The following is a 13,445-nucleotide window of genomic DNA, read 5'->3' as shown; positions in this document are numbered from 1 at the left end:
TCAGTCACATATTCACTTTAAGATGTTTTTTTGTTCATGTTTTTATTTTTTGTTTGTTGCGGTTGCACCCGATTCAAGAGCCGAATGGCTCACAAGGCTATACCTAATACATGAACTTAAACTTGAACCCACGCCCGGCCGCCTTTGTCTCCCCAGTGGCGATGTTTACTACACACCGCGCTAGGTTACTCATTTGAGTCTGAGTCGACCTTGGGGAGGCCCAGGACCCGGGTTCGTAGCGCTAACCGCTGCACCACCGCTCCCCACCCGAGTCTCATCTCACACACACACAGACCTGCCGGACTGTCAGACAAAATCCCTCAAAGGGACCGTCCATAAATGACGTCACGCGATTTTGAACTAAAACATGCTTCAAATCGCTTTAAAGTATTGTCATTGTAGTGCGTATTCAATGTGGCGCTGCGATCTGATGTTGTAGGAGAAAACATTTATTAAAAAGTCTATTTAATTAAGTAGAACGTGTTGTCTGAATTGATTTAAAGTTTTGCATTTTGATGTGACGTCACATTTCTCAACCCCCCCTCCCCTCTAGGTGCGTGACGTCATTTATGGACGGCCCCAAAGTCTGCTACGTACGGTACCAAAGAAATTCAACATACGACATCACATCGCTGTCAACTCCTTATCAGTGTCCTGCCTTATGACAAAGTGAGACCTCATTGGTCACCCCGTGCCTCTTATAAATCTCAACGTTCATCCTATACACTACACTATACACTACACTATACACTACACTATACACTACACTATACACTACACTATACACTATATACTACACTATACACTACACTATACACTACACTATACACTACACTATACACTACACTATACACTATACACTACACTATACACTACACTATACACTACACTATACACTACACTATACACTATATACTACACTATACACTATACTACACACTATACTACACACTACACTATACACTACACTATACACTACACTATACACTACACTATATACTACACTACTATACACTACACCATACACTACACTATTATACACTACACTACTATACACTACACTACACACTACACTATACACTACACTACACACTACACTATACACTACACTATACACTACACTATATACTACACTACTATACACTACTATACACTACACCATACACTACACTACCATACACTACACTACTATACACTACACTACACACTACACTATACACTACACTACACACTACACTACACACTACACTACTATACACTACACTACTATACACTACACTATACACTACACTATACACTACACTATACACTACTATATACTACACTATACACTACACTATACACTACACTATACACTACTATACACTACACGATACACTAAACTATACACTACACCATACACTACACTACACCATACACTACTATACACTACACTATACACTACTATACACTACACTATACACTACACTACTATACACTACTATACACTACACTATACACTACACTATACACTACACTACTATACACTACACTATACACTACTATACACTACACTATACACTACACTATACACTACACTATATACCACTATACACTACACTATACACTACACTATACACTACACTATACACTACTGTACAATACTTTACACTACACTATACACTACATAATACACTACACCATACACTACACTATACACTACTATACACTACACCATACACTACACTATACACTACTATACACTACACCATACACTACACTATACACTACTATACACTACACCATACACTACACTATACACTACACTATACACTACACTATACACTACACTATACACTACTATACACTACACTATACACTACTATACACTACTATACACTACACTATACACTACACTACTATACACTACACTATACACTACACTACTATACACTACACTATACACTACACTATACACTACTATACACTACACTATACACTACATAATACACTACTATACACTACACTATACACTACTATACACTACTACACACTACACTATACACTACTATACACTACACTATACACTACTATACACTACACTATACAATACACTATACACTACACTATACACTAGTACACACTATACACTACACTAGACACTACACTATACACTACACTATACACTATTACACTACACTATACACTACACTATACACTACACTATACACTACACTACACACTACACTACACACTACACTATACACTACTACACACTACACGATACACCACTATACACTACACTATACACTACACTATACACTACACACTACACTACATACTACACTATACACTACACTATACACTACACTATACACTACACTATACACTACACGATACACTACACTATACACTACACGATACACTACACTATACACGATACACTACACTATACACTACACTATACACTACACTACTATACAGTACACTATACACTACACTACTATACACTACACTATACACTACACTATACACTACACTATACACTACACTACCATACACTACACTATACACTACACTATACACTACACTACTATACACTACACTATACACTACACTACACACTATATACTACACTATACACTACACTATACACTACACTATACACTACATACCTGTCAACCCCTTATGACAGTGGGAATTTAAACTGCGTCTTATAATCCGGCACAAACCACCCCCCGCTACGTCATTGTGTCACGTGACCCGACCCCCTCCCACCCTCCCCATAGCCACCGCAATGTCGGCGTCACGTGACCGACCAAATTCCCCCCCTCCCGCCATTCTGACGTAGCCCCCCCCCCACTTGTCACGTGATCCTCCCACCAAAACTCCCCCCCCCACCACCGCCACTTGTCACGTGACCCCCCAAACTCCCCCCACTAAGTCACGTGACCCCCCCCCCCCAAACTTCCCCCCCCACCGCGAACTCTCCCCCTCCACTTGTCACGTGACCCCCCCCAGAAAACTCCCCCCCCACCCCCTCCACTTGTCACGTGACCCCCCCCAGAAAAACTCCCCCCCCCACCCCCTCCACTTGTCACGTGACCCCCCCCAGAAAACTCCCCCCCACCGCGAACTCTCCACCTCCACTTGTCACGTGACACCCCAAACTCCCCCACCCCCTCCACTTGTCACGTGACACCCCCAGAAAACTCCCCCCCACCGCGAACTCACCCCCTCTACTTGTCACGTGACACCCCAAACTCCCCCCCACCCCCTCCACTTGTCACGTGACACCCCAAACTCCCCCCCCCCCCTCCCACCGCGAACACCCCCCCTCCACTTGTCACGTGACCCCCCCCCCCAGAAAACTTCCCCCCCCCCTCCCACCGCGAACACCCCCCCCCACCCCCCTCCTCCTCCTCCCCCCTCACACACGCGCACGTGCGCGTGTCATGGGTGGGCGGGGTCAACTCCCGGAAGTGGATTTTCCCGCGCTCGGCGCGAGACGTCCCTCTCACTTCCGGTTGCTGCACCGTCCGCGCAGCGCGTGCGGCCACCCCCCCTTCCCTCCCACCCACCCACAACATCCCCCGAGCCCCTCCCCCCTCTTAAACCACGCCCACTTTGACCCACAGACAACATCCCCCGAGCCCCTCCCCCCTCTTAAACCACGCCCACTTTGACCCCCCCACCCCTCCCACCCACCCACAACATCCCCCGAGCCCCTCCCCCCTCTTAAACCACGCCCACTTTGACCCCCCCACCCCTCCCACCCACAACATCCCCCGAGCCCCTCCCCCCTCTTAAGCCACGCCCACTTTGACCTCCCCCACCCATCCACAACATCCCCCGAGCCCCTCCCCCCTCTTAAACCACGCCCACTTTGACCCCCCCCATCTCTCACCACCCGTTCCCGTCTTTCCAGTGACTTCCAACCCCAGTTGCTCGCAAGCTCTCCTCGTCATCCTCCTCCTTATAGAGGACCCAAACTCTGCCGTCGGACACCGACGTCAGACGAACTTTCGCGTGGCCTGTTCGCACCCCCCCCCCCTTCCGACGGGGGAAGGTGGATTGCGCGCGAAAATTGAGGGCCGAGTGTGACCTGAGGGGAAAAATTAACAATTATTAAAAAATTAGAAATAAAACCGCGCGCATCGGGCAAAGACGAGAAGGGGACGTTTTTAAAGAAGGGGGAAAAAGCAGCGATACGATTAAAGAGAATAGCAAAAAATTACAAGCGACAACTCGCAATTCAACTACACGCAACAACAACAACCCGCTGTGTTTGGTGGTGGTTGTTGGTGGTGGTGGTGGCGCTGATGATGTCCATCAAGGAAGGTGGTGGCCACCACAGTTCAACCACTTCGCTCGTCAGGTAAACGACGACGGGGGCCGACGTTTCGGGGATGGTTCAACCGCAGGAGGAGAGGGGGAGTCGGTCTCGCTAGGCCGCAACGCGTTTCGTCGTTAAAAAAAAAGTTAACAAATTAAAACAAAAACGTTCTACATCGGTGTAGTACGAGTTGGATAACATTGTTTTACCTCATAAATCATTGCTTCGTCACCCCCAAACTCGTTAAAAATCAATGGAAATACGTCAACCGGACAGACGTTTCGGGCAACTGGCCTCCCCGTTGAAGGGGCCGCGCGTTTTGTCGAGTTGTGCGGTGTTTTTGTTGTTTTTACACCTCAACGAAATCCTGTCGTCGACAATATCCATTACCTTGGTTCTTTCGGTAAAGTCACGTAAAAGGGAAATAATAAAAGAATAAAAATAAAATTCTCACGACGTTTCGGTCGCAACGCAAGCAGCCGTTCTCAGGTGGAAGACCTGAAACGTCGCCGATTACCACCACCACCACATCGTATATATATACACACACACACTACTAATAATAATAACGTGTCACTTGTATGTTTAAAGGCTAAGCAAGCGTTGAATCATTGGACTGGTGCAGTAGCAGCAGTATCAGAACACGTTCTGCGCATATCGAGTTGCTTTAAAGTTCGCTTTTAAGCAAAGTTTGTTTTAAAGTTAACGTGTGCTCCAGATGAACGGTGGATTAATCGCCTTTGCTGTGTTGCCTTTAAAGATGATGATTTTGAAGTTACGAGTCACGCTTTTGCTAAGTGATGTTGATTTTACGCAAAAAAAAACATTTTAAAAAGTCATCCCGAATAAGCGGAAAGAGTGTTAGAACGTAATCAACGTTTTATTCTTTCGGTAAAGTCACGTAGAAGGGAAATAATAAAATAATATAAATATAAACACAAGCAATCGTCATCAGGTGTGAAATCCACAGCAAAGAAAGTTTGATAAAAAAAACAAGACTATGAATCCCTGCAGTCACGAAAGCTTTAAATCAAAATATAATCAACGTTGTTGGGTTTAGATCACGTTATTTATAAATGTGTCGTAACCCTCCACCACCCGACACGGCCAATCAGCAAAACAAAAGTGTCACGTTGACAAAAGACAAAATAGTTCACTGCTTTAGCCCACCGGTAGTTGTTGAAGCGTTAATTACGAATAATATTTGTCGCAAAAGCCGACAAAAGTGTTAAAACAATTGTTTTATCTCAGATTCTAGGGATTTTTAAAATGTTTTTGGGACTAAACTAACAAGTGTAAAAACAACCCCCCATCGAAAACACAACTCTCGTTACGATGTATGAGACTTCTCTAACATATAAAAACTACAGTTATTACCCCATATTGGCATCTTATTTATTGGCTTTGCAGACCCAATATTATCCAGAAGAATTTGTCCCAAGTGCAATTCTGAACCGGCTTTGACAGTGAGTCTCATCAGCAAGAGTGAGTCTTGTTAATCAAAGCTTGTGCGTGTTAAACTATTCTAAAGCTATTTGTAAACATTAGTGCGGAACAGCTGATGTCAAGAAAACTCTGGACTGGTTTTGACATCCTGGGTCTCATCAGCAAGATTCAGGCTTGTTGATTAAAAGCTACTGGGAAACATTCGGTGCGGAACAGCCGATAGAAAGAAAACTCTGGACTGGTTTTGACATCATGGGTCTCATCAGCAAGATTCTGGCTTGTTCATTAAAAGCTACTGGTAAATATTCGGTGCGGAACAGCCAATAGCAAGAGAACTCTGGATTAGTTTTGACATCATGGGCCTCATCAGCAAGAGTCTAGTTTGTTCATTAAAGCTTGTGCGTGTTAAACTATTCTAAAGCTATTTGTAAACAGTGCGGAACAGCCGATGTCAAGAAAACTCTGGACTGGTTTTGACATCCTGGGTCTCATCAGCAAGAGTCTAGTTTGTTAATCAAAGCTTGTGCGTGTTAAACTAATCTAAAGCTATTTGTTAACAGTGCGGAACAGCCGATAGCAAGCAAACTCTGGACTGGTTTTGACATCCTGGGCCTCATCAGCAAGAGTCTGGCTTGTTAATCAAAGCTTGTGCGTGTTAAACTAATCTAAAGCTATTGGTAAACATTAGTACGGAACAGTCGATGTCAAGAAAACTCTGGATTAGTTTTGACATCCTGAGTCTCATCAGCAAGATTCTGGCTTGTTCATTAAAAGCTACTGGGAAACATTCTGTGCGGGACAGCCGATGTCAAGAAAACTCTTGACTGGTTTTGACATCCTGGGTCTCATCAGCAAGAGTCTAGTTTGTTCATTAAAGCTTGTACGTGTTAAACTAATCTAAAGCTATTTGTAAACATTAGTGCGGAACAGCCGATAGCAAGAAAACTCTGGACTGGTTTTGACATCCTGGGTCTCATCAGCAAGAGTCTGGCTTGTTCATTAAAGCTTGTGCGTGTTAAACTATTCTAAAGCTATTGGTAAACAGTGCGGAACAGCCGATAGCAAGAGAACTCTGGATTAGTTTTGACATCCTGGGTCTCATCAGCAAGATTCAGGCTTGTTCATTAAAAGCTACTGGAAAACATTCTGTGTGGGACAGCCAATAGAAACAAAACTCTGGACTGGTTTTGACATCCTGGGTCTCATCAGCAAGAGTATGTCTTGTTCATTAAAAGCTACTGGAAAACATTCGGTGCGGGACAGCCGATAGAAACAAAACTCTGGACTGGTTTTGACATCCTGGGTCTCATCAGCAAGAGTATGTCTTGTTAATCAAAGCTTGAACGTGTTAAGCTAATCTGAAGCTATGTGTAAACATTAGTGCGGAACAGCTGATAGCAAGAGACTCTGGACTGGTTTTGACATCATGGGCCTCATCAGCAAGAGTCTGTCTTGTTCATTAAAGCTTGTGCGTGTTAAACTAATCTAAAGCTATTGATAAACATTAGTGTGGACAGTCGATGTCAAGAAAACTCTGGATTCGTTTTTACATCCTGAGTCTCATCATCAAGATTCTGGCTTGTTCATTAAAAGCTACTGGGAAGCATTCGGTGTGGGACAGCCGATAGAAAGAAAACTCTGGACTGGTTTTGACATCATGGGCCTCATCAGCAAGAGTCTAGTTTGTTCATTAAAGCTTGTGTGTGTTAAACTATTCTAAAGCTATTGGTAAACAGTGTGGAACAGCCGATAGCAAGAGAACTCTGGATTAGTTTTGACATCCTGGGTCTCATCAGCAAGATTCAGGCTTGTTCATTAAAAGCTACTGGGAAACATTCTGTGTGGAACAGCCGATAGCAAGAAAACTCTGGACTGGTTTTGACATCCTGGGTCTCATCAGCAAGAGTCTGGCTTGTTCATTAAAGCTTGTGCGTGTTAAACTATTCTAAAGCTATTGATAAACATTAGTGTGGACAGCCGATAGAAAGAAAACTCTGGATTCGTTTTTACATCCTGAGTCTCATCAGCAAGAGTCTAGTTTGTTCATTAAAGCTTGTGCGTGTTAAACTAATCTAAAGCTATTTGTGAGCAGTGCAGAACAGCCGATAGCAAGCAACTCTGGATTAGTTTTGACATCCTGGGTCTCATCAGCAAGAGTCAGTCTTGTTCATTAAAAGCTACTGGGAAACATTCTGTGTGGGACAGCCGATAGAAAGAAAACTCTGGACTGGTTTTGACATCCTGGGTCTCATCAGCAAGAGTCTGGCTTGTTCATTAAAGCTTGTGCATGTTAAACTAATCTAAAGTTATTGGTAAACATTAGTGCGGAACAGCCGCTAGAAAGAAAACTCTGGATTAGTTTTGACATCCTGGGCCTCATCAGCAAGAGTCTGGCTTGTTAATTAAAGCTTGTACGTGTTAAACTATTCTAAAGCTATGTGTAAACATTAGTGCGGAACAGCTGATGTCAAGCGAACTCTGGACTGGTTTTGACATCCTGGGTCTCATCAGCAAGAGTCTAGTTTGTTCATTAAAGCTTGTACGTGTTAAACTAATCTAAAGCTATTTGTAAACATTAGTGCGGAACAGCCGATAGCAAGAGAACTCTGGATTAGTTTTGACATCCTGGGTCTCATCAGAAAGATTCTGGCTTGTTCATTAAAAGCTATTTGTAAACATTAGTGCGGAACAGCCGATAGCAAGAAAACTCTGGACTGGTTTTGACATCATGGGCCTCATCGGCAAGAGCCAGGTTTTTTGTCGGATGTTATTGGCAAAAAGCACTCCCATCTAAAATTCTAACATTATAGCACCCCGGTCAACGCAAGAAGCATTATTGTACGACTGTTTTTTAGCAACACGGTATTTCCCCGCTATTCACGAAATAGCGTGCATCCCGTGCTAATCTAACGCTTATTCCGGATGTCCGATGGCATCGTTCGCCACTCTCTTTGCCAGCATTCTTCCAGACCTGGTCTGAGTTTCTCGGATATACGCATGAATTAAGATGTGTTTTTTTATCCTTATTGGCTTCTCCGACGATTATCAATCGATAGATCTTGTCATCGGTGTGTGCGCCAGAGGTCGCAAACGGGTTTTGATTCCTTACCCGTACCCGTACCCGGCCGCACCAGGGTCGAAAACGGGTACCCGTACCCTACCCGATACCCGGCTACCCGTACCCGGCCGGGTATGAAGCCATGGTGCAGGCACGGGTGGGTTGATTCTAGGAACTTGAATTGTGAGAAGAGACAAGACGTTGGGAAATGAGTGACAAACGGTGACTCACCAGTGACTCACGGCCTACCCGTACCCGTACCCGGCCGCACCAGGGTCGCAAACGGCTACCCGTACCCGGCCGGGTACGGTACGGGTATCGGGTAGGGTACGGGTATCGGGTACCCGGTTGCGACCTCTGGTGTGCGCCTATACAATCATCTCGACCCTGACGCCTGCTGTATATTTGGAGTTTGCGTGTCTCTCTTTATTTGGGTCCTCCATTTTTTCCCCTCTACGTTTAGTATCAACATCACGCGTTTAGAGTTATTAAAAAAAAAATGGCTTGCTATCAATTCCCACGCGAAAAAGCCACTTAGTTGAGCTATCATTTGCGCCCAGGGCACTTCTGAAAAAGAAGCTGATAGCTCAGTTGGCTTTACCTGGTAAAATAACAAGTGTGTGATGCGTCTATGGGTATCTGTGTAATGAGTCTATGGGTCTGTGTCGGGAGTCTATGGGTCTCTGTGTGATGAGTCTATGGGTCTGTGTCGGGATTCTATGGGTCTCTGTGTGATGAGTCTATGGGTCTGTGTCGGGAGTCTATGGGTCTCTGTGTGATGAGTCTATGGGTCTGTGTCGGGATTCTATGGGTCTCTGTGTGATGAGTCTATGGGTCTGTGTCGGGAGTCTATGGGTCTCTGTGTGATGAGTCTGTGTGTCTGTCTATGGATCTCTGTGTGATGAGTTTATGGGTCTCTGTGTGATGGGTCTGGATCTCTGTGTGATGAGTCTATGAATCTCTGTGTGATGAGTCTATGGGTCTCTGTGTGATGAGTCTGGATCTCTGTGTGATAAGTCTATGGGTCTCTGTGTGATGAGTTTATGGGTCTCTGTGTGATGAGTCTGTGGGTTTCTGTGTGATGAGTCTATGGGTCTCTGTGATGAGTCTGGATCTCTGTGTGATGAGTCTATGGGTCTCTGTGTGATGCGTCTATGGGTCTCTGTGTGATGAGTTTATGGGTCTCTGTGTGATGAGTCTGTGGGTTTCTGTGTGATGAGTCTATGGGTCTCTGTGTGATGAGTCTGGATCTCTGTGTGATGAGTCTATGGGTCTCTGTGTGATGCGTCTATGGGTATTTGTGTGATGGGTCTATAGGTTTCTGTGTGATGAGTCTGGATCTCTGTGTGATGAGTTTATGGGTCTCTGTGTGATGAGTCTATGGGTCTGTGTGTGATGCGTCTGTGGGTTTCTGTGTGATGAGTATATGGGTCTCTGGTTGATGCGTCTTTGAGTATCTGTGTGATGGGTCTATAAGTTTCTGTGTGATGAGTATGGGTCTCTGTGTGATGAGTCTGGATCTTTACACTCCTATACTTTTACACGCCTATCGTGTTTTAGCATCGTTTGTTGTAACACTCTGACAACCACACGTGTGCTGCTACTGGACCATCTGTTGAAAAAAGAGCTTGAAAACCCATCGGATTCCTCCTCAAGTACAAATGAAGATCGCGATGATTCTGAAATGCACGGTTGTTTGTTTTCGCTGTGTGGGTGCTGAAAGCAGCAGCAGCGGCAGCAACAGCGCCAGCAGCAGCGATTCCGAAGAGGATGGGTGGCGGAGGAAGCTGGAGAAGGTTTGTGTGGCTGTGGGTGCCGCTGATGACACATGCAAGATGGCCTGGAGGCTCTGGGAATTGACGTGCAAGCCCGAGTCTGTGCAGGTGAGATGTTTGTTTTAATGTTTTAATTAAAGTGTTTATATCTGTACGTAGGAGTCTGTGGGTCTCTGTGTGATGAGTCTGTGGGTCTCTGTGTGATGAGTCTGTGGGTCTCTGTGTGGTGAGTCTGTGGGTCTCTGTGTGATGATTCTATGGGTCTCTGTGTAATGAGCCTGTGGGTCTCTGTGTGATCAATCTGTGGGTCTCTGCGTGATGAGTCTATGGGTCTGTGTGATGCGTCTATGGGTCTCTGCGTGATGAGTCTGTTGGTCTCTGCGTGATGAGTCTGTGGGTCTCTGTGTGATGAGTCTGTGGGTCTCTGTGTGATGAGTCTGTGGGTCTCTGTGTGATGAGTCTGTGGGTCTCTGCGTGATGAGTCTGTTGGTCTCTGCGTGATGAGTCTGTGGGTCTCTGTGTGATGAGTCTGTGAGTCTCTGTGTGATGAGTCTATGGGTCTCTGTGTGATGAGTCTGTGGGTCTCTGCGTGATGAGTCTGTGGATCTCTGTGTGATGAGTCTGTGGGTCTCTGTGTGATGAGTCTGTGGGTCTCTGTGTGATGAGTCTGTGGGTCTCTGCGTGATGAGTCTGTTGGTCTCTGCGTGATGAGTCTGTGGGTCTCTGTGTGATGAGTCTGTGAGTCTCTGTGTGATGAGTCTATGGGTCTCTGTGTGATGAGTCTGTGGGTCTCTGCGTGATGAGTCTGTGGATCTCTGTGTGATGAGTCTGTGGGTCTCTGCGTGATGAGTCTATGGGTCTGTGTGATGCGTCTATGGGTTTCTGCATGATGAGTCTATGGGTCTCTGTGTGATGAGTCTATGGGTCTCTGTGTGATGAGTCTATGGGTCTCTGTGTGATGAGTCTATGGGTCTTTGTGTGATGAGTCTATGGGTCTCTGTGTGATGAGTCTATGGGTCTCTGTGTGATGAGTCTATGGGTCTCTGCGTGATGAGTCTGTGGGTCTCTGCGTGATGAGTCTGTGGGTCTCTGTGTGATCAGTCTGTGGGTCTTTGCGTGATGAGTCTGTGGGTCTCTGCGTGATGAGTCTGTGGGTTTCTGCGTGTTCAGTCTGTGGGTCTCTGTGTGTGATGAGTCTATCGGTCTCTGTGTGATGAGTCTGTGGGTCTCTGTGTGATGATTTTGTGGGTCTCTGTGTGATGAGTCTATGGGTCTCTGCGTGATGAGTCTGTGGGTCTCTGTGTGATCAGTCTGTGGGTCTTTGCGTGATGAGTCTGTGGGTCTCTGCTTGATGAGTCTGTGGGTCTCTGCGTGATGAGTCTGTGGGTCTCTGCGTGATGAGTCTATCGGTCTCTGTGTGATGAGTCTATGGGTCTCTGTGTGATGAATCTGTGGGTCTCTGCGTGATGAGTCTATCGGTCTCTGTGTGATGAGTCTATGGGTCTCTGTGTGATGAGTCTGTGGGTCTCTGCGTGATGAGTCTATCGGTCTCTGTGTGATGAGTCTATCGGTCTCTGTGTGATGAGTCTGTGGGTCTCTGTGTGATGATTTTGTGGGTCTCTGTGTGATGAGTCTATGGGTCTCTGCGTGATGAGTCTGTGGGTCTCTGTGTGATCAGTCTGTGGGTCTTTGCGTGATGAGTCTGTGGGTCTCTGCTTGATGAGTCTGTGGGTCTCTGCGTGATGAGTCTGTGGGTCTCTGCGTGATGAGTCTATCGGTCTCTGTGTGATGAGTCTGTGGGTCTCTGTGTGATGAATCTGTGGGTCTCTGTGTGATCAGTCTGTGGGTCTCTGCGTGATGAGTCTATGCGTCTGTGTGATGCGTCTATGGGTTTCTGCATGATGAGTCTATGGGTCTGTGTCGGGAGTTTATGGGTCTCTGTGTGATGAGTCTAAGGGTCTCTATGTGATGAGTCTATGGGTCTCTGTGTGATGAGTTTATGGGTCTCTGTGTGAGGAGTCTATGGGTCTCTGTGTGATGAGTCTATGGGTCTCTGTGTGATGAGTATATGGGTATCTGTGTGATGAGTCTATGGGTCTCTGTGTGATGAGTTTATGGGTCTTTGTGTGATGAGTCTATCTGTCTCTGTGTGATGAGTCTATGGGTCTCTGTGTGATGCGTCTATGGGTATCTGTGTGATGCGTCTATGGGTATCTGTGTGATGAGTCTGTGGATTTCTGTGTGATGAATCTGTGAGTCTCTGTGTGATGAGTCTATGGGTCTCTGTGTGATGAATCTATGGGTCTCTGTGTGATGCGTCTATGGGTCTCTGTGTGATGAGTCTGTGGATTTCTGTGTGATGAGTCTATGGGTCTGTGTGATGCGTCTATGGGTTTCTGAATGATGAGTCTATGGGTCTGTGTCAGGAGTCTATGGGTCTCTTTGTGATGAGTCTGGATCTCTGTGTGATGAGTCTATGGGTCTGTGTGATGAGTCTATGGGTCTCTGCGTGATGAGTCTATGGGTCTCTGTGTGATGAGTCTATGGGTCTCTGTGTGATGAGTCTATGGGTCTGTGTGATGAGTCTATGGGTCTGTGTGATGAGTCTATGGGTCTCTGCGTGATGAGTCTATGGGTCTCTGCATGATGAGTCTATGGGTCTCTGTGTGATGAGTCTATGGGTCTCTGTGCGATGAGTCTATGGGTTTCTGTGTGATGAGTCTATGGGTCTTTGTGTGATAAGTCTGTGGTTTTCTGTGTGATGAGTCTATGGGTCTCTGTGTGATGAGTCTGTGGGTCTCTGTGCGATGAGTCTATGGGTATCTGTGTGATGAGTCTATGGGTCTTTGTG

At 45.7% G+C, this 13,445-nt stretch overlaps 1 protein-coding gene across 1 annotated transcript in view; it reads left to right on the top strand.

Moving 5' to 3' along the window:
• The first annotated feature begins 3,903 nt into the window (after positions 1-3,903).
• Positions 3,904-13,445, top strand: part of LOC133361004 (retinoblastoma-associated protein-like) — a 215,437-nt gene continuing 205,895 nt past the window's right edge. The window contains exons 1-2 of the mRNA XM_061579887.1: positions 3,904-4,357; positions 10,543-10,702. Of these exons, the coding sequence (XP_061435871.1) occupies positions 4,302-4,357; positions 10,543-10,702 (216 nt within the window). The 5' untranslated portion in view covers positions 3,904-4,301. The remainder of the gene's footprint in view (positions 4,358-10,542; positions 10,703-13,445) is intronic.

Source organism: Lethenteron reissneri, chromosome 70 (genome assembly GCF_015708825.2).
Source record: "Lethenteron reissneri isolate LAM-NWPU_2019-01 chromosome 70, ASM1570882v1, whole genome shotgun sequence".
Classification (NCBI taxonomy): Eukaryota; Metazoa; Chordata; class Hyperoartia; order Petromyzontiformes; family Petromyzontidae; genus Lethenteron; species Lethenteron reissneri.
Note: the sequence above shows the minus strand (reverse complement) of the source record. Positions and strands in the feature narration are given on the sequence as shown.